Source organism: Cervus elaphus, chromosome 20 (genome assembly GCF_910594005.1).
Source record: "Cervus elaphus chromosome 20, mCerEla1.1, whole genome shotgun sequence".
NCBI classification, from domain to species: domain Eukaryota; kingdom Metazoa; phylum Chordata; class Mammalia; order Artiodactyla; family Cervidae; genus Cervus; species Cervus elaphus.
The window spans coordinates 24330008-24350686 of record NC_057834.1 but is presented as its reverse complement, the minus strand read 5'-3'; the positions used below and the strand labels follow the sequence as shown (position 1 = coordinate 24350686).

At 43.4% G+C, this 20679-nt stretch overlaps 1 protein-coding gene across 1 annotated transcript in view; it reads right to left on the bottom strand.

Annotated features, from left to right (window-relative positions):
* Positions 1–1601: 1601 nt before the first annotated feature.
* The window catches only part of STYXL2 (serine/threonine/tyrosine interacting like 2), a 70075-nt gene continuing 50997 nt past the window's right edge, over positions 1602–20679 (bottom strand). Inside the window, exon 6 of the mRNA XM_043877879.1 lies at positions 1602–4953. Within this exon, the coding sequence (XP_043733814.1) occupies positions 2126–4953 (2828 nt within the window). The 3' untranslated portion in view covers positions 1602–2125. The remainder of the gene's footprint in view (positions 4954–20679) is intronic.

Here is a 20679-nt window from a genome sequence, read left to right as displayed (position 1 = left end):
TGGTACTTGAACTTAGGTCTCTAAATATTGATGGTCAATTTGCAAGATAATTCAAGGTAAGAAGATCAGAAAAAGAAAAAGAGAACTGTTGTCCCAGGGATATTGTCAATCCTCTTTCTAGAAGATCAGTCTTCTAGAATGGATGCTCAACTGATTGTCTGTGCCTGTGTCAGAAACTTTCCTATAGGGGTAAAATAAGAGAGGAAGCTTTGAGCTTGCCCAGAAGGTAAAATGAGCCACAACCAGCCTTCTTGCCTGTGAGGATAGTGCCATCTTAGATGATGACAACGACCTGTTGAGCACAGAAACCAGGGACTAAGGCTGACTAAAGTAAAGTAAGCAAAGGAAGAAGGAAAGGGGGAAATGGGGCAAAGGCTGAGCTGTGTTTTTTTTAAGGCCTCATTCTCTCTCAGCTAGTGCAGGGGAGATGAGCACCATCAGTGACTGAACTGCAGGCTGATGTGTTAGAAGGAAGGTGAGCAAATTAATTCAGTTATTTTGACAGCAGCTAATGTGCAAGTGTGGGTTTGAGCTCAAGTCTGTTCCTTTTGCCTTGGTGTATTCGTGCTCACTGAAATGTGTAATGTTAATAATCCATGTAGAAAAGATGCATCATGTCCACGTTCTATAAAACTCAGTTTCTAGGAAAAATGATTGCATGATTAATGATCACTTACTATACATCCCATTGGTGGATTCCTCATTCCTCTTCTGCGCTCCCAACTATATCTCATGAATTAGATACATGCCTGTTTTCGAATCCTGCAAGACGCTGCAGGTTGAAAGGGACCATAGAAACGAGTTCCCCAATGTTTGAGATAGGTGCCCAAAATATGTCTCTTGCTTTGGCAATTCAACCTGTGTTTGGAAGGCTGGAAATCCTTGGGAACAACACATAAGAAATCTCACCAACCTAGCCCGTCCAGAGTCAGAGAAGGATCAAATGGACTGCCCACAGCATTGTCCAGTGATCCTCAAAGGAACGAAAAGCAAGGATGACCCCAAGACCTCATAAAAATACATCTCCATCTCCTTGTACTGGGCTTCTTTTCTTCTCTCCCTCATGGTGGTTTGCTTTTAACCCCTTCCATTCCAGAGGGAGTCTACCTTTAGTGCACCACTATAAAACCTTTCTCTCTTGAGTTCCATCTGTTACTCTCAAGAGTCCCCCTCGGTTTGAAGTAATTAGCCTCCAACTAATAAAAAAAAAAAAAAAATAAAGTACTGAAAGGAGACTGTGGGACCCTCTAACTTCAAAAAAAAAAAAAAAAAAAAGAGTCCCCCTCGCGTCTTCCCCTTCCCTGGGGCTTCCCTGCTGGCTCAGACGGTAAAGAATCTGCCTGCATTGCAGGAGACCCATGGCTTCCCATTGCACTGTATGCTCAACTAAATACTTGGTTATTATTTTTATAATAATAAATATTATTTTAAAATAATATTTTATACATTAATATTTCTTACATAAGGTGATATTGGTATTGTCTGGAGACACAGATTTTGTAGCACAAAGTGAGGGTGGCTCTTGGCAACACATCTGTGTCTCTTAAAGTGGGTTTCCACTAATATCCAAAGAGTTAAAAGTGACCAGAATGAAGAAGAAATATTTGACAACATATCAATTTAATGGAGATCCAAAACATTCAAAAGAAACAACCAGAACTCAACATTGCTGGGAGAGGTGAGACTTGCCACAGGATAGATTTCTTGGGTCTCATTATGAAACCTCTACATATAGAACCATGTCCTGTACTCACAGCCTTCCTGGAATAAGTTGGAGTCTCCAACAAACTACAGTGCCTTTGTAAGCTCACCTCTAGTCTGTGATGAAAAAAATCAAACATATAAGTGAAGCATCCAAGTTTAGAAGCATTGGGCAACAGAAATGGTGTCAGTTGGTCCCTCATTTGGACCTCACATTTACGGCTCTTCTTCTCCTTCTCTGTTTCCTCCCTACCCCACCTCTGGTGTCTTTCTGCCTGGTACGACTCATTTCACTTCTGCCCCTCCATACGATCCTTTCCCCATCCTTGTCCTTTGGTGGGCTGCGGCTATGTGTGTCTTGAGCCCTGAGCTAAGTTGTAAGGCTTCTGTGTTCTCAGTCTCTCCCAGATTCACTTTGCCCAGCTTAATCCTCCCTTCTTCTCTGCAGCTTAGTCCTTGTTTCTTCTTGCCGGCGTCTCCAGGCAGCAATGATGGCTTCATCATCCATTTCCTCCTCCTCCTCCCTGTCAGTGCTTCTCCAATACCGGGACCGCCGCCCTGAAGCAAACCTCCCTTCTTCTCTCTTTTCCATCCTCTCTTTCTCTCCCTCCTCTTCAGATCTCATGAAACTCTGGGTGAATTTCCTCTTGGCTCCAAATTCAGAAAAGTCTGACTTGGATGACTCTTCCACATCTTCCCAGTCCCTGGATCTGGCCCCATTTGGACGCCGTGGTTCTGGGGACTCTTCTCCTTCAGAGGGCTCGGGGGTCCGGCGGAAAAAGTAGGGCTCTGGGCTTTCCTCTCGGGAGCCTGAGGTCTCACTAAACGTGGACCTGGAGAATGTGTGCATCTCTCTGCCTTCCCTGGTGGAGGAAGCAGAGAACCGTGAAGTGCTTTTTACCGAGTTGCTGTTGGTCTCGTGGTAGGAGGAGGTGTCCTGTTCCTCTGACCGAGATTTGGAGAACTTGTAACTGGAAGACTTAGATTCTGTCTCCCGAAGCAGGGAAGATCTGGTGTACTTTTCCCTGGAGCTTCCAGACCAATCACTTTGGGGAGGAGATTTTTCCTCTGTCCTGAGGCCACTGAGCCACTTATTAATACTGTTATCCATCTCTCTGCCAGCTCTGCTGCCGCTTCCATAGCCATCAGAGACAGCCAGGGAGGAGAAGGTGTCTGTTTCGGGTTTCTGGGAATTACTGCGGGAAGAATACCGGAAGCTCCCTATGGCGCTGTCAGTGTCCTCATCCCTGTCACCCACGTCATCATCCTCATCCTCATCTTCCTTGACCTTCTTCTTCTTGAAAAGGGAGCTGCGTTTGTTGTCGGAGGCCAGCTTCTCCATTTTGTACTCAGACATCTTCTCCCTCAGCTCTGTTTGCATCTCCTTCTCCTTCCGGCCAAGCTCCTTTAGGTCAATATTGTCAGCAAAGAGGCTATAGATAGGCTTGCTGGTCCCCTTCACTTTGCTCCCAGCACCTTCAGCTCTTGTGCTACTCATGGTATGGGAGGACAACACAGACTGGGTCTCAGAGCTGGGTCTTGCCTGGCTTGGAGGCAGCAGGCAGCCCCCCAGGGAGGAACTGCTCTGTCCACTGAGCATGGAGCCTTGGTCATCTCCTAGGCAGCTGCCTGCTGGTGCCACCTTCATGCTTACAACGGATGGTGGGCGGGACGACAACAGCATTTCATTTTGCTTCTGGGCAAGAGTTTCACTGACTACGTTGGCAATCCAGTTCTGTATGCTGGCAATGGAAATTGCGTCTCCAGGCCCCACATGCAGGTTAGGTAGAGGTGTGGTGGGGGTGGAAGCCAAGCATCTGCCTACTTTGCTCAGGGCCTGAGAGGGAAGGGAGCTGTGGCTCTGGGTGCTGAGCACTGATGCTGTGTCCCCATCAGCGCTGACTGAGGGGGCTGCTGGCCAGAACGCAGACAGGGGGATGCTCCCACTGGCAGCTGAGCTGTCTGCCTCCCAGCTCCCCATGGACTGGCTCTCCTCCAGGGTCTGCTTGCTTCTCTCCAGCAGCTCCAGCCTCCGCTGCCTCTTCTTGACCAAGGCCAGGTCCTCTCCCTTGCCGAGCTCCACCACCTCCTCCTTGTTCTCACTGCCCACCTTCTTCTGGTGTTTCAGCTTCCAGGCCTGGTAGGCAGACAGATTGACATCAGAGAGGCTTTTCTTCTCTCCCTCCACCTCCTCCGCACCTTGCTCACTGCTGCCATCTCCTGCCTCTGAGTCCTTCTTGTGAAATCCAAATTGGATTCTCTTGATCTTCCACCTTTCCAGGGCAGTGAGTTTGTCCTTGTTTCTGCTGCAGAAGTTATAGAAGGAGCTGGCCTCAGAGGCCACACTCTCCTCGTCATCCTCCCGCAGCCTGCTCCCCACCTCCGAGCTGGCATCCACCTCCTCTCTCTTGTTCCTGGAGTGGTACTTCCGGGAAGCCTCCTTCTCAATCTCCTGCAGCCTCTGGTTCCACATGTCCCAGGTGCTCTCCGTGGACATGGAGTCAGAGCGGCGTCTCCCGCCTCTGTTCTGGCTGCTCATCTCCAGCTGCTGCTTCAGGACCCGGATGTCATGGCTGCTCACACTCTCGGAGGTGCTGCTTTCGCTCAGCGTGTGCCTCCTTCTTCTCCTCATGAAGGAGCCGCCATCGCTCTCCTCCTCCTCTTCCTCCTCCCTACCCCACCTCCGCTGCCCTTCTGCCTGGTACCTCTCATTTCGGCTCTGCCACTCCCAGATGATTCGCTCCACATCCTCATCTTCAGGCTCCTCACCTTGACGAGAGGAGGCTGAGAACCTGCCGTCCTCGCCCTGCGGGACCTTGCCCGTGGGGAGGCTCTGCCCCCTTTTCCACGCCTCGCAGAGCTTCTCCTCCTCCTCCTCACGGATGAGGGTGAGGGGCTTGGAGGCCTGGCTGGCCCTCCCCAAGGAGGAGCCACTCAGGTGACTGGCAGCGTCGTCCTCCTCCTCCACCGTGAGGGTGCGCACTCTGGCCGCCGCGGTGCTCCCGGCGTCCTCGTCCTCCTCCGCCGCCTCCTCCCCCAACTCCCTGCTGAAGTCCTCTTCTCGCTCCTCCATCAGCTTCTCGTTGAGCTCCCGGAGCTGCTTCAGGAAGCCGTCGTTGGGGTAGATGGCCCGCTTCTTGCGCACAGTCATCAAGGCCTCCAGGACGGCCATGTTGTGGAAGATCATCAGGTAGGCTACTACCAGCACGGCCGAGCGACTGATGCCCATTTCACTGCTGACCAGGACTTTCCCTGAGAAGAAAACACAGCAGGTGGTGATGTAACAACAATAGTTTGGCTGTTTTTTTTTTTTTTTTTTTAAGTTTAGATGTGCTGGATTTAGTATGTTTCCTTTGCCTCTCATATTCATCCATGCTCAAGTCACATTAGGGACAAGCACCATTGTCCCCATATTACAGAAGTCAGACAGAGCAGTGAGGCTACCCTGTGCTTGTGGAAACATTTTCTGAGCATGTGCAAGGATTGGGGAGTGGGTGGGAAACAAAGGCTCTAACGGCTCTCCCCACTTTTGAAACACCGAGCCCACTTCTGCGCTGTGCTTAGTCGCTCAGTCGTGTGCCCAGCTGTTTGCAGCCCCTCTGACTGTAGCCCGCCAGGCTCCTCTGCCCATGGGGATTCTCCAGGCAAGAAGACTGGAGTGGGTTGCCAGGAGTGCATTTCTGCTTTCCACCAACCTGAGCATCAGAAGGAGGAAAAATAAAAGAATAGGGGTAATGGGGAAGAAAGGAGAAAACGAACAAGGCTAAGATGAATGAATCAGAAAGTAGAATCTCAGTGTTGGAAATGACCACAAGTCATTTGAGAATTCCCTTTACAACATCCTTGATTCTGGACAATCCATCTTTCAGAATCTGCCAGATAGTTCCAGTGACAGAGAGCTCAGTATCTTGGACAGAGAGAATACAAACACATCTCTCACTCCATATTTACGTCATTCTAATTTTCTGAAAATTCTTTTCCATGTTAGGGCAAAGAATAACTCTCTGTAACAGGCATTCAGTATTCCTACTGTGACATACTAGGGTAAATAATAAATATATGAATTAGGTCTTTAATACAAAAATTTTAAAGAAAATCACTATTATATTCACTGAAGTTTTTTTTTTTTTTTTTTCCTTTTCCTGTCTAGTCTGGATCTTTCAATCATCAGACAAACACCTTTCCATGTTTCATTACTATATGATCTACTCTCTTCAGGTCAAACTTGGATTTATTAGCTTTATTCCTAAGGAATTTGTGTCAGTGTGGAACAAGATATTTCAGGTTTGGAATGACCCATATGGAGTAGAGTGGGCCCCTCATTACTCTTGTTCTAGGTACTGGGCCTTCACTGATGCCAGCTGAGCTTGCAATGTGGGTGGATATGTCATACAATGAACTCAAATTATTGTTTATATCAACTGAAACCTGTAAAGCCTTCTAAAACTGCTATTAAGTCATGTCTCTCTTTTCTTGTAGCATTCTTAAAGCATAAGGATAGTTGTACAAATTCCTATGAATGCTTTTGGTAAATATAGCCTGTTCTTACAGCCTAACAGAAGCTTTTCCAAGTCTCAACTTTACCATTCAATACATTAGTGATTCCCCAACCCCTCCCTCTACCTTGCCTCCTTCATAAAAATGATAAACATGCCTTCCATGCCTTCATTCTAATAACTGTTTAAAATGCACATTGGGATCACTAGAGATCTCCTTCCAGGCTGTCATCAATCTGTTTGCCAGCAGTCTTCAGGGATATTTATTAAATCATTCAGGACTCCTATCTTACAATATGGGATGGGGGTGACTTTTATTATTATATCTTTGTACCAGTTAAGGCCATGTCTTTGTCTTATAGCAGGTCAGAGACCCAGGCAAGACTTGAGGGTACCTGAGATCCAGTAATGCTGAAAGGCCAATTACCAAAGGCCAGCAGTCACTAGGGGTAGGTAAGCAAGCCACTAAAGAATTAAGGCCTTACAAATAGCTGAGAAAAGAAGTGAAAGGCAAAGGAGGAAATGAAAGATATAACCATCTGAATGCAAAATGCCAAAGAATAGCAAGGAGACATAAGAAAGCCTTCTTAAGTGAACAAAGGAAAAGAAACAGAGGAAAATAATAGAATGGGAAAGACTAGAGGTCTCTTCAAGAAAATTAGAGATACCAAGGGAACATCTCATGCAAAGATGGGCACAAAAAAGGACAGAAATGGTATGAACCTAACAGAAGCAGAAGATATTAAGAAGAGGTGGTAAGAATACAGAGAAGAACTGTACAAAAAAAGGTCTTAATGACCCAGATAACCACAATGGTGTGGTCACTCAACCAGAGCCAGACATCCTGGAGTAGAGAGTGAAGTCAAGTGAGCCTTAGAAAGCATTACTAAGAACAAAGCTAGAGGAGGTGATGGAATTCCAGTTGAGCTATTTCAAATCCTAAAATAGGATGGTGCTGTTAAGTGCTGCATGCAATATGTCAGCAAATTTGGAAAACTCAGCAGTGGCCACAGGACTAGAAAAGATCAGTTTTCATTCCAATCCCAAAGAAGGTCAGTGCCAGAGGATGTTCACACTACTGCACAATTATACTCATTTCACATGCTAGCGAGGTAATGCTCAAAAATCCTTCAAGCTAGGCTTCAATGGGTCATGGTGGAGAGTTCTGACAAAATGTGGTCCACTGGAAAAAGGAATGGCAAACCACTTCACTATTCTTGCCTTGAGAACCCCATGAAGAGTATGAAAAGGCAAAAAGATAGGACACTGAAAAATGAACTCCCCAGGTTAGTAGGTGCCCAGTATGCTACTGGAGGTCAGTGGAGAAATAATTCCAGGAGAATGAAGAGATGGAGCTGAAGCAAAAACAACACCCAGTTGTGGTTGTGACTGGTGATGGAAGTAAAGTCCAATGCTGCAAACAGCAATATTGAATAGGAACCTGGAATGTTAGGTCCATGAATCAAGGCAAATTGGAAGTGGTCAAACAGGAGATGGCAAGAATGAACATTGACATTTTAGGAATCAGTGAACTAAAATGGACTGGGGAATTTAACTCAGATGACCATTATATCTACTACTGTGGGCAAGAATCCCTTAGAAGAAATGGAGTAGCCATCATAGTTAACAAAAGAGTCCAAAATACAGTACTTAGATGCAATCTCAAAAACGAAAGAATGATCTCTGTTCGTTTCCAAGGCAAACCACTCAATATCACAGTAATCCAAGTCTATACTCCAACCAGGAATGCTGAAGAAGCTGAAGTTGAACGGTTCTATGAAGACCTATAAGACCTTCTAGAACTAACACTCAAAAAAGATGTCCTTTTCATTATAGGGGACTGGAATGCAAAAGTAGGAAGTCAAGAAACACCTGGAGTAACAGACAAATTTGGCCTTGGGGTACATAATGAAGCAGGGCAAGGTCTAATAGAGTTTTGCCAAGGGAACACACTGGTCATAGCAAACACTCTCTTCCAACAACACAAGAGAAGACTCTACACATGGACATCACCAGATGGTCAATACCAAAATCAGATTGATTATGTTCTTTGCAGCCAAAGATGGAGAAGTTCTATACAGTCAGCAAAAATAAGACTGGGAGCTGACTGTGGCACAGACCATGAATTCCTTATTGCCAAATTCAGACTTAAATTGAAGAAAGTAGGGAAAATCATTAGACTATTCAGGTATGACCTAAATCAAATCCCTTATGATTATACAGTGGAAGTGACAGAGTCAAGGGATCAGGTCTGATAGACAGAGTGCCTATGGATGGAGGTTAGTGACATTGCACAGGAGATAGGGATCAAGACCATTCCCAAGGAAAAGAAATGCAAAAAGGCAAAATGCTTGTCTGAGGTGGTATTACAAATAACTGTGAATAGAAGAGAATCAAAAGGCAAAGGAGAAAAGAAAAGATATACCCATTCAAATGCAGAGTTCCAAAGAATAGCAAGGAGAGATAAGAAAGGTTTCCTCAGCAATCAATGCAAAGAAATAGAGGAAAACAATAGAATAGGAAAGCCTAGAGATCTCTTCAAGAAAATTAGAGATACTAAGGGAATATTTCATGCAAAAATGGGCACAATAAAGGACAGAAATGGTATGGACCTAACAGAAGCAGAAGATATTCAGAAGAGGTGACAAGAATACACAGAAGAACTGTACAAAAAAGATCTTCACGACCCAGATAATCACGATGGTGTGATCACTCACTCACCCAGAGTCAGACATCCTGGAAAGCGAAGTCAACTGAGCCTTAGAAAGCATCACTACGAACAAAGCTAGTGGAGGTGATGGAATTCCAGTTGAGCTAATTCAAATCCTAAAAGATGATGCTGTGAAAGTGCTGCACATGATATGTCAGCAAATTTGGAAAACTCAGCAGTGGCCATAGGACTGGAAAAAGTCAGTTTTCATTCCAATCCCAAAGAAAGGCAATGCTAAAGAATTCTCAAACTACCACACAATTGCACTCATCCCACACACTAGTAAAGGAATGCTAAAAATTCTCCAAGCCAGGCTCCAGCAGTACATGAACTGTGAATTTCTAGATGTTCAAGCTGGATTTAGAAAAGGCAGAGGAACCAGCCATCAAATTGCCAACATCTGCTGGGTCATCAAAAAAGCAAGAGAGTTCCAGAAAAACATCTATTTCTGCTTTATTGACTATGCCAAAGCCGTTGACTGTGTGGATCACAATAAACTGGAAAATTCTGAAAGAGATGGGAATACCAGACCACTTTACCTGCCTCTTGAGAAATCTCTATGCAGGTCAGGAAGCAACAGTTAGAACCGGACATGGAACAACAGACTGGTTCCAAATCAGGAAAGGAGTATGTCAAGGCTGTATATGTCAAGGCTGTATATTCACCCTGCTTATTTAACTTATATGCAGAGTACATCATGAGAAACACTGGGCTGGATGAAGCACAAGCTGGAATCAAGATTTCCAGGAGAAATATCAATAACCTCAGATATGCAATTGACACCACCTTTAAGGCAGAAAGCAAAGAAGAACTAAAGAGCCTCTCGATGAAAGTGAAAAAGGAGAGTGAAAAAGTTGGCTTAAAACTCAACATTCAGAAAACTAAGATCATGGCATCTGGTCCCATCACTTCATGAAAAATAGATGGGGAAACAGTGGAAACAGTGACAGACCTTATTTTGGGGGGCTCCAAAATCACTGCAGATGGTGACTGTAGCCATGAAATTAAAAGACACTTACTCCTTGGAGGAAAAGTTATGACCAACCTAGATAGCAAATCAAAATGCAGAGACATTACTTTGGCAAAAAGGTCTGGCTAGTCAAAGCTATGGTTTTTCCAGTAGTCATGTATGGATGTGAGAGTTGGACTATAAAGAAAGCTGAGTGCCGAAGAATTGATGCTTTGAACTGTGGTGTTGGAGAAGACTCTTGAGAGTCCCTTGGACTGCAAGCAGATCCAACCAACCCATCCTAAAGGAAATCAGTTCTGAATATTCATTGGAAGGACTGATGCTGAAGCTGAAACTCCAATACTTTGGCCATCTGATGCAAAGAACTGACTCATCAGAAAAGACCCTGATGCTGGGAAAGATTTAAGGCAGGAGGAGAAGGGGACAACACAGGATGAGATGGTTGGATGGCACCATCGACTCAATGGACATGAGTTTGAGTAAACTCCAGTAGTTGGTGATGGACACGGAGGTCTGGCGTGCTGCAGTCCATGGGGTTGCAAAGAGTAGGACATGACTGAGTGACTGAACTGAACTGAAGCTTCAACAGTATGTGAACTGAGATCTTCCAGATGTAAAAGCTGGGTTTAGAAAAGGCAGTGGAACCAGAGGTCAAATTGCCAACATCTGTTGGATCATAGAAAAAGCAAGAGAGTTACAGAAAAATATCTACTTCTGCTTTATTGACTATACTAAAGCCTTGGAAGGAAAGTTATGACCAACCTAGATAGCATATTAAAAAGCAGAGACATTACTTTGCCAACAAAGGTCCGTCTAGTCAAGGCTATGGTTTTTCCAGTGGTCATGTATAGATGTGAGAGTTGGACTGTGAAGAAAGCTGAGCACCAAAAAATTGATGCTTTTGAACTGTGTTGTTGGAGAAGACTCTTGAGAGTCCCTTGGACTGCAAGGAGATCCAACCAGTCCATCCTAAAGGAGATCAGTCCTGGGTGTTCATTGGAAGGGCTGATGCTAAAGCTGAAACTCCAATACTTTGGCCACCTGATGCGAAGAGTTGACTCTTGGAAAAGCTGACTCTTGGAAAAGACCCTGATGCTTGGAGTTATTGGGGGCAGGAGGAGAAAGGGACAACAGAGGATGAGATGGCTGGATGGCATCACCGACTCAATGGACATGAGTTTGAGTAAACTCCGGGAGTTGGTGATGGACAGGGAGGCCTGGTGTGCTGCGATTCATGGGGTCGCAAAGAGTCGGACACGACTGAGTGACTGAACTGAACTGAACTGAAAGTCTATGACTGTGTTGTTGTTCTGTCACTCAGTCATGTCCAACTCTTTGTGATCCCATGAACTGTAGCACATCAGGCTTCCCTTTTCCTCACCATTTCCTCGAGCTTGGTCAAACTCATGTCCATTGAATCAGTGACGCCATCCAACCATCTTGTCCTCTCTTGTTCCCTTCTCCTCCTGCCTTCAACCTTTCCTAGCAACAGTGTCTTTTCCAAGGAGTTAGCTCTTTGTATCAACTGTGGAAAATTCTTAAAAAGATGGGAATATCAGACCACCTTACCTGTCTCCTGACAAATCTGTATGTAGGTCAAGAAGCAACAGTTAGAAACAGTCATGGAACAACTAACTGGTTCCAAATTGGGAAAGGAGTATGTCAAGGCTGTATATTGCTACCCTGTTTATTTAGCTTATATGCAGAGTACATCATACAAAATGCTGGGCTGGATGAAGCACAAGTTGGAATCAGGATTGCTGGGAGAAATATCAGTAACCTCAGATGTGCAGATGACCATCCTAATGGCAGCAACTGAAGAGGAACTAAAGAGCATCTTAATGAAGGTGAAAGTAGAGAGTGAAAAAGCTGGCTTAAAACTCAACATTCAAACAACCAAGATCATGGCATTAGGTCCCATCACTTCATGACAAATAGATGAGGGAAAAATGTAAACAGAGACAGACTTTATTTTCTTGGGCTCCAAAATCATTGTAGATGGTGACTACAGCCATGAAATTAAAGCTTGCTCCTTGGAAAGAAAGCTATGATGAATCTAGACAGCATACTAAAAAGCAGAGACATCGCTTTGCCAATAAAGGCCCATGTAGTCAAAGCTATGTTTTTTCCAGTAGTCATGTATGGATATGAGAGTTGGACCTTAGAGAAGACTGAGTGCTGAAGAATTGAAGCTTTTCAACTGTGGTGCTGGAGAAGACTCTTGAGAGTCCCTTGGACTGCAATGGAATCAAAGCAGTCAATCCTAAAGGCAATCAACCCTGAATATTCATTGGAAGGACTGATGCTGAAGCTAAAGCTCCAATGCTTTGGCCACCTGATGCAAAGAGCCATTGGTAAAGAACCTGATGTTGGGAAAGACTGAAAGCAAAACGAGAAGGGGGCAGTAGGGGATGAGATGGTTAGATAGCATGACCAACTCAATGATCATGAATTTGAGTGAACTCTGGGAAATAGTAAAGGACAGAGGAGCCTGGCTGTGCTGCAGTTCATGGGGTTGCAGAGTCAGAGAATACTGAGCCACTGAACTGAACTGAAGGAATCAAGGCCACTAAAAAAGCATCCATAGATTCAATGTCTTATCCTCTTCCTCTTCCAGCTCAGGGCTCAGCTGTCACATTTAACTGGGGAACCAGGCAATAGTTGACTGCTGTGGGTACTGAAGACTCACTCCATTTCTTTGTACATGGTTACTGCTGCTGCTAAGTTGCTTCAGTTGTGTCCGACTCTGTGCTACCCCACAGACAGCAGCCCACTAGGCTCCCCCGTCCCTGGGATTCTCCAGGCAAGAATACTGGAGTGGATTGCCATTTCCTTCTCCAATGCATGAAAGTGAAAAGTGAAAGTGAAGTCGCTCAGTCGTGTCTGACTCGTAGCGACCCCATGGACTGCAGTCCACCAGGCTCCTCTGTCCATGAGATTTTCCAGGCAAGAGTACTGGAGTGGGGTGCCATTGCCTTCTCTGGGACATGGTTACTAGGCCAGCTCAATTCAAGACACGTCAGGACACAAACTGATAGACTTCTTCAAAAGGGCACCATATATTGAATACAATTAGACTCAGTCTGGTAGAGGCTAGGTTGCCATCCATGCTTTGTCATAATATGCTCCTTGCACCTGGGATTCCTCTGAGGAGCCTCAGGGGCTTCCTCAGGGATGAGGGAAAGGCTGGGTGGGTCAGACTCAGAGGTCCCCACCCAATTCACCCAGAGCAGCAAAAGGATTTTCTATTTTCTTAGGCCACACTAAGGTATAGTTTGTGCCTGATATAAACTTCAGGGGGTGCCTTTCATTTTGAAGTGAAAGTAGATTTGTTTGGGTTGTGATGAAAACTCTCCAGCAGTAAAATGGCTTGAGGAAGGAAGTCTTCTTCAAAAATTTGAAGTCGTCATTTTGATCAATAGGAGGGCTGATTTTGGGTGTGGGGGGGGCTCAGTCTTGAGGTAGAAATTACTAGACAGTCATTGTAGAACTCTGAGACCTTGGTCTTGTTTTCAGTAAGCATCCTGCTCCATTGTCCTGAATTCCTTGAATGTGTCTTTAGTCTGATACATTATCAGCACTCAGATCCAGTAATTAACTTCTTTTCCATATGCTTGAGGGAAAAACAACTGGTGATCATTAATCTTAAACCCATATGTCTGGTCCATGGTAAAATGGTCAGACGGCATGAAAAAGGCTGGTGACTTAATCCCAGAATCAAGAGAAGCCATAAAGATGCTAAGTATCTCGACCTTTAAATTGATTGGTTAGAAATAATGTGATTTAAGGAAGGATATAAAAACTGCAGTAAGTCCCACCTTGGGGTGCGCTCTTTACCCCCTCTCAGTGTCTATGCTGAGAGCTTTGTACTTTCCTCCTCTTTAATAAATTTTATTCTCTTAAGTGTTTGCATGTTCATTTATTCCATTCTTTTGCTCTGCAGGCAAGAACTCGGATTCCTGTCTCAGTCTGTCTAGATGTGCTTAAAAATTTGAAGAGTACTGCTAGTGGAGAGAGCCCTGGACTTGAGTAAGGCTGAGTTCAACTTCTCTCACATGATCAGTATGTCTTTATATGGAGGATTTTGTGTTGTATCCTCTCAGTTCACAATCCTCTTTTTTCCTCAGAACTTTCTTCCCTCTCTGCATTCCAGGAAAATGAAAAGTACTTGCCCAGAAGTCAACCCTCCTTGTCACTGTGGATAGAATTCAGGGTAGACAAAGGACCAGAGTCTGACAACTTCTCTCTCCAGGGAATGTGGAAATGGAACTGAGGAAGAAAATTTGCAGTTATTGCCAGGCCTGTGGAGGGCCATGCTCTCGAAGTAGAGAGAGAAAGAGAAAATGGAACCAAGAGTCCTGAGGTTGTCCAGTCCTTGTTCCAGACCATCCTGAGGCCACATTCCTGTCTCTGGATTTCTTCTTGTCTTGTTATAGTTAATGCCTTTGCTGCTTGTTAAGTAGTTTGAGACGGTTTCCACTTACTAGCAACCAAGGGGATCTTAATTATTACATGGTTTCAGTCATTTAGGGGCTTCTCTGATAGCTCAGTTGGTAAACAATCCACCTGCAATGCAGGACACCCCAGTTGGACTCCTGGGTTGGGAAGATCCGCCGGAGAAGGGATAGGCTACTGAATCCAATATTCTGACCTGGAGAATTCCATGGACTGTATAGTCCATGGGATTGCAAACAGTCGGAGATGACTGAGTGACTTTCACTTTCAGTCACATAAGCTTCCATGAGTGGGGATTTCCCCATCTGTAAAAGGTAAATAACATGTTCTCAAGGGGTCACTGTGATTATTGGGTGAAATGCCCAGTGCCAGGTGTATATTTCACTTTCCTCCTGGTCCTAGAGTGGAGAAAATCACAGAAACTAAGGCCCAGGAGGTTAATTTCAGGTCTGTTGGGAGGTAGGAACTACCCACAAAAGCAACAACCACTGTAAAGGATATTGGCCTTTCCCTGCCTCGCAGGGGTGCTGAGACAAGGGAGTGGGAGGCTGAAGTTCACGGCAGCAAGGGAAGAGGAGATGGTCTGCAGGACACGGGCCGAGCAGGAGATGGACCGCCTGGCTGACCCCGGTCTAGGCCTGCTCCAGCTGAGCTGCCACACTGGTGGAGGCCGGATGCGCCGCAGTGGGTGGGACTGGGGAGCCGGGCGTAGAGAACCAGCCCTGGAGCGGGTGCTGCTGCCTCTCTTTCCCCGTGACGGGACACTTCCCCGCCCCAGCCACAGCAGCTCCTGGACGTCCACACACCATCCTCGGGCAGCTTCTTGCGATTCTGTGCATACGTTTCCACTGTGCGAACTGCCTCTCTCACCCGGGATGCTGCGTGAGTCGGTGCTCCCCTGGCTCTGCCAAGAAGTTGGCGGATAGCACCGGGAAAAGCAGCGGAAGAAATCCCCTCTCTCACAGACACCAGGCAGACATGCCCAAGTCTATTTTAGGCAGAAGAAATACGTTCTTAAAAATAAGGTTGTTTTTTTAAGTATTGAAAAGAGGAGAACATCATTTTATATAGATATATAATTTATCTATACATATATATAACACATGAATTATTTAATAAAAATATACATATATAAAAATATTTTCCCTCTCTCTGCCTCTCGCTGCCCCTGTCTGTCTGCCTCTGTCTCTCTCTCACTATGTACACATATACGTGTATATGTGCTGTTGTTCAGTCACTAAGTCACGTAGGGCTCAGCCTCATGGACTGCAGCACAGCCAGGCTCCTCTGTCCTTCACTATCTCCCAGAGTTAGCTCGCATTCATGTGCATTGAGTTGGTCATGCTGTCTAACCATCTCATCCTCTGCTGGCTGCTTCTTTTGCTTTCAGGCTTTCCCAGCATCAGGGTCTTTTCTAGTGAGTCAGCTCTTCGAATCAGGTGGCCAAAGTATTGGAGTTTCAGCTTCAGCGTCTGTCCTTCCAGTGAGTATTTAGAGTTGATTTCCTTTAGGATGGACTGGTTGGATCTCCTTGCAGTCCAAGGACTCTCAAGAGTCTTTCCCAACACCACAATTCAAAAGCATCATTTCTTTGGTGCTCAGTCTTCTCTATGGTCCAACTCTCACATCCATGCATGACTACTGGAAAAAGCATAGCTTTGACTATATGGACCTTTATCAGCAAAGCAATGTCTCTGTTTTCTAGATTTATCATAGCTTTCCTTCCAAGGATCAAGCAACTTTTAATTTCATGGCTACAGTCACTGTCTCCAATGGTTTTGGAGCCGCCCCCCCCAAAATAAAATCTGTCACTGTTTCTACTTTTCCCCTTCTATTTGCCATGAAGTGATGGGGCCGGATGCCATGATCTTAGTTGTTTGAATGTTGAGCTTCAAGCCAGCTTTTTCACTCTTCCCTTTCACTTTCATCAAGAGGCTCTTTAGTTCCTCTTCACTTTCTGCTATTAGAGTGGTATCATATGCATATCTGAGGTTGTTGATATTTCTCCCAGCAATCTTGATTCCAGCCTGTGATTCATCCAGCCCAGCATTTTCCATGATGTACTCTGTAGAGAAGTTAAATAAGCAGGGTGACAGGATACAGCCTTGACGAACTCCTTTCCCAATTTGGAACCAGTCGGTTGTTCCATGCCTGGTTCTAACTTGCTTCTTGACCTACATATGGGTTTCTCAGGAGACAGGTAAGGTGGTCTGGTATTCCCATCCCTTAAAGAATTTTCCACAGTTTGTTGTGATTCACACAAAAACTTTAGCATAGGCAATGAAGCGGAAGTAGATGTTTTGCTGAAATTCCCTTGCTTTCTCTATGATCCAACAAATGTTGACAATTTGATCTCTGGTTTCTCTGCCTTTTCAAAACCGATCTTGTTTGGAGGTTCAAAATTTGAGGTCCTTAGTTCATGTATTGCTGATGTCTAGTTTGAAGGATTTTGAACATAACCTTCCTAGGTAGTTTAAACATTCTTTGCTATTGCCCTTCTTTGGGATTGGAATGAAAACTGATCTTTTCCAATTGTGTGGGCACTGTTGAGTTTTCCAAATTTGCTGACATATTGAGTGCAGCACTTTAACAGCATTATCCTATTTTAGGATTTAAAATAGCTTAGTTGGAATTCCATCATCTCCTCTAGCTTTGTTCATAGTAATTATTCCTAAGGTCCACTTGACTTCACACTCTACTCCAAGATGTCTGGTTCTACAAGAGTAACCACACCATTGTGATTATATGGGTCATTAAGACCTTTTTGTACAGTTCTTCTGTGTATTCTTGCCACCTCTTCTTAATATCTTCTGCTTCTGTTAGGTCCTTACTGTTTCTGTCCTTTGCTTTTAAATTTCTTTTTTTATTGAAGGATAATTGCTTTACAGAATTTTGTTGTTTTCTGTCAAACCTTGACATGAATCAGCCATTGGTATACATATATCCCCTCCCCTTTGAACCTCCCTCCCATCTCCCTCCCCACCCCACCCCTCTAGGTTGGTACAGAGTCCCTGTTTGAGTTTCCTGAGCCATACAGCAAATCCCCGTTGGCTGTCTCTTTTACACATGGTGATGTAAGTTTCCATGTTACTCTTTCCATACATCTCACCCTCTCCCTCCCTCTCCCCATGTCCATAAGTCTATTCTCTGTTTCTCAATTGCTGCCCTGTAAATAAATTCTTCAGTATAATTTTTCTAGATTCCTTAATATTCATTAGAATATGACATTTATCTTTCTCTTTTTGACTCACTTCATTCTGTATAATAGGTTCTAGGTTCATCTACCTCATCAGAACTGAGTCAAATGCATTCCTTTTTATGGCTGAGTAATAGTCCATTGTGTATATGTACCACAACTTCTTTATCTGTTCATCTGTTGATGGACATCTAGGTTGCTTGCATGTAATAGTGTATTAGTGCTGCAATGAGTAATGTGGTACATGTGTCTCTTTCAATTTTGGTTTCCTAGGAGTGGGATTGCTGGGTCATATGGTGGTTTTATTCCTAAGTTTTTAAGGAATCTCCATACTGTCTTCCACCAACAGTGCAAGAACATTCCATTTTCTCCACACCCTCTCCAGCATTTATTGTTTGTAGACTTTTTGATGATGGCCATTCTGACCAGTGTGAGGTGATATCTCATTGTAGTTTTGATTTGCATTTCTCTAATAATGAGCAGTGTTGAGCATCTTTTCATGTATTTGTTAGCCATCTGTATGTCTTCTTTGGAGAAATGTCTGTTAAAGTCTTTTCCCCACTTTTTGATTGGGTTGTTTGTTTTTCTGGCATTGAGTTGTATGAGCTGCTTGTATATTTTGGCAATTAATCCTTTGTCAGTTGTTTCATTTGCTATTATTTTCTCAAATTCTGGGGGTTGTCTTTTCATCTCACTTATAGGTTCCTTTGCTGTGCAAAAGCTTTTAAGCTTAATCAGGTCCCACCTGTTTTCTTTTGCTTTTATTTCCATTACTCTAGAATGTGGGTCATACAGGATCTTGCTTTGATTTATTTCATATTCTGCCTATGTTTTCCTCTAAGACTTTTATAGTTTCTGGTCTTACATTTAGGTCTTTAATCCATTTTATCTTTGTGTATGGTATTAGGAAGTGTTCTAATTTCATGCTTTTACATGTAGCTGTCCACTTTCCCCAGCACCATTTATTGAAGAGGCTGTCTTTGGCCCATTGTATATTCTTGTCTCCTTTGTCAAAAATAAGATACCCATAGGAGCATGGGTTTAGTTTTGGGCTTTCTATCTTGTTCCATTGGTCTATATTTCTGTTTCTGTGCCAGTACCATACTGTCTTGATGACTGTAGCTTTGTAGTATAATCTGAAGTCAGGAAGGTTGATTCCTCCAGCTCCATTCTGCTTTCTCAGGACTGCTTGGGCTATTCAGGGTTTTTTGTGTTTCCATATGAATTGTGAAATTTTCTGTTCTAGTTCTGTGAAGAATGCCATTGGTAATTTGATAGGGATCACATTGAATATGTAGATTGCAGTTTGGTAGAGTAGTCATTTTCACAATATCGATTCTTCCTACCCAGGAACATGGAATATCTCTCCATCTGTTTATGTCATCTTTGATTTTTTTCATTATTGTCTTATAATTTTCTGTGTACAGTTCTTTTGTCTTCTTAGGTAAGTTTTTTCCTAGATATTTAATTCTTTTTGTTGCAATGGTGAATGGGATGGATTCCTTAATTTCTCTTTCTGATTTTTCATTGTTAGTACATAGAAATGCAAGTGATTTCTAAGTATTGATTTTGTTTCCTGCAACTTTGCTAAATTCACTGATTAGCTCTTGTAATTTTCTGATACTATCTTTAGGGTTTTCTATGTACAGTATCATGTCATCTGCAAACAGTGAGAGCTCACTTCTTCTTTTCCAATCTGGATTCCTTTTATTTCCTTTTCTTCTCTCATTGCTGTAGCTCAGATTTCCAGAACTATGTTGAATAATAGTGGTGAAAGTGGACACCCTTGTCTTGTACCTGATCTTAGGGGGACTGCTTTTAGTTTTTCACCATTGAGAATAATGTTTGCTGTAGGCTTGTCATATATGGCCTTTACTATGTTGAGGTAGGTTCCTTCTATGCCCATTTTTCATAAATGGGTGCTGAATTTTGTCAAAGGCTTTTTATGCATCTATTGAGATGATCATATGGTTTTTATCTTTTAATTTGTTAATATGGTGTATCACATTGATTGATTTGCATATATTGAAGAATTCTTGCATCCCTGGAATAATCCCAGCTTGATCATGGTGTATGAGCTTTTTGATGTGTTGCTGAATTCTGTTTGCTAAAATTTTGTTGAGGATTTTTTGCATCTATGTTCATCAGTGATATTGACCTGTAGTTTTCTTTTTTTGTGTTGTTTTTGTCTGGTTTTGGTATCAGGGTGATGGTGGCAGGGTAGACTGAGTTTGGAAGTATTCCTTCCTCTGCAATTTTTTGAAAGAGTTTTAGAAGGATAGGCTTTAGCTCTTCTCTAAATGTTTGATGGAATTCTCCTGTGAAGCCATCTGGTCCTGGGCTTTTGTTTTTTGGGAGATTTTTGATCACAGATTCAATTTCAGTGCTTGTAATTGGGTTGTTCATAATTTCTATTTCTTCCTGGTTCAGTCTTGGAAGATTGACCATTTCTAAGAATCTGTCCATTTCTTCCAGGTTATCCATTTTATTGCCATATAGTTGATCATAATAGTCACTTATAATCCTTTGTATTTCTGCATTGTCTGTTGTAACCTGTCCTGTTTCATTTCTAATTTTGTTGATTTGATTCTTCTCTCTTTTATTCTTGATGAGTCTCGCTAAAGGTTTGTCAATTTTGTTTACCTTTTCAAAGAACCAGCTTTTAGTTTTATTAATCTTTACTATTGTTTCTTTCATTTCTTTTTCATTTATTACTGGTTGGATCATTATGATTTCTTTCCTTCTACTAATTTTGAGGGGTTTTTTGTTCTTATTTCTCCAGTTGTTTTAGGTGTAAAGTTAGGTTGTTTATTTGATGTTTTCCTTGTTTCTTGAGGTAGGATTGTATTGCTATAAACTTCACTCTTAGAACTGCTTTTGCTGTATCCCATAGGTTTTGAGTTGTTGTGTTTTTGTTGTCATTTGTTTCTGGAAATTTTTTGATTTCCCTTTTGATTTCTGCAGTAACCTGTTGGTTATTTAGAAATGTGTTGTTTAATCTCCATGTGTTTGTATTTCTTACAGTTCTTTCTTGTAATTGATATCCAGTCTCATAGTGCTGTGGTTGGAGAAGATGCGTGATACGATTTCAATTCTCTTAAATTTACTGAGGTTTGATTTGTGACCCGGGATGTGGTCTATCCTAGAGAAT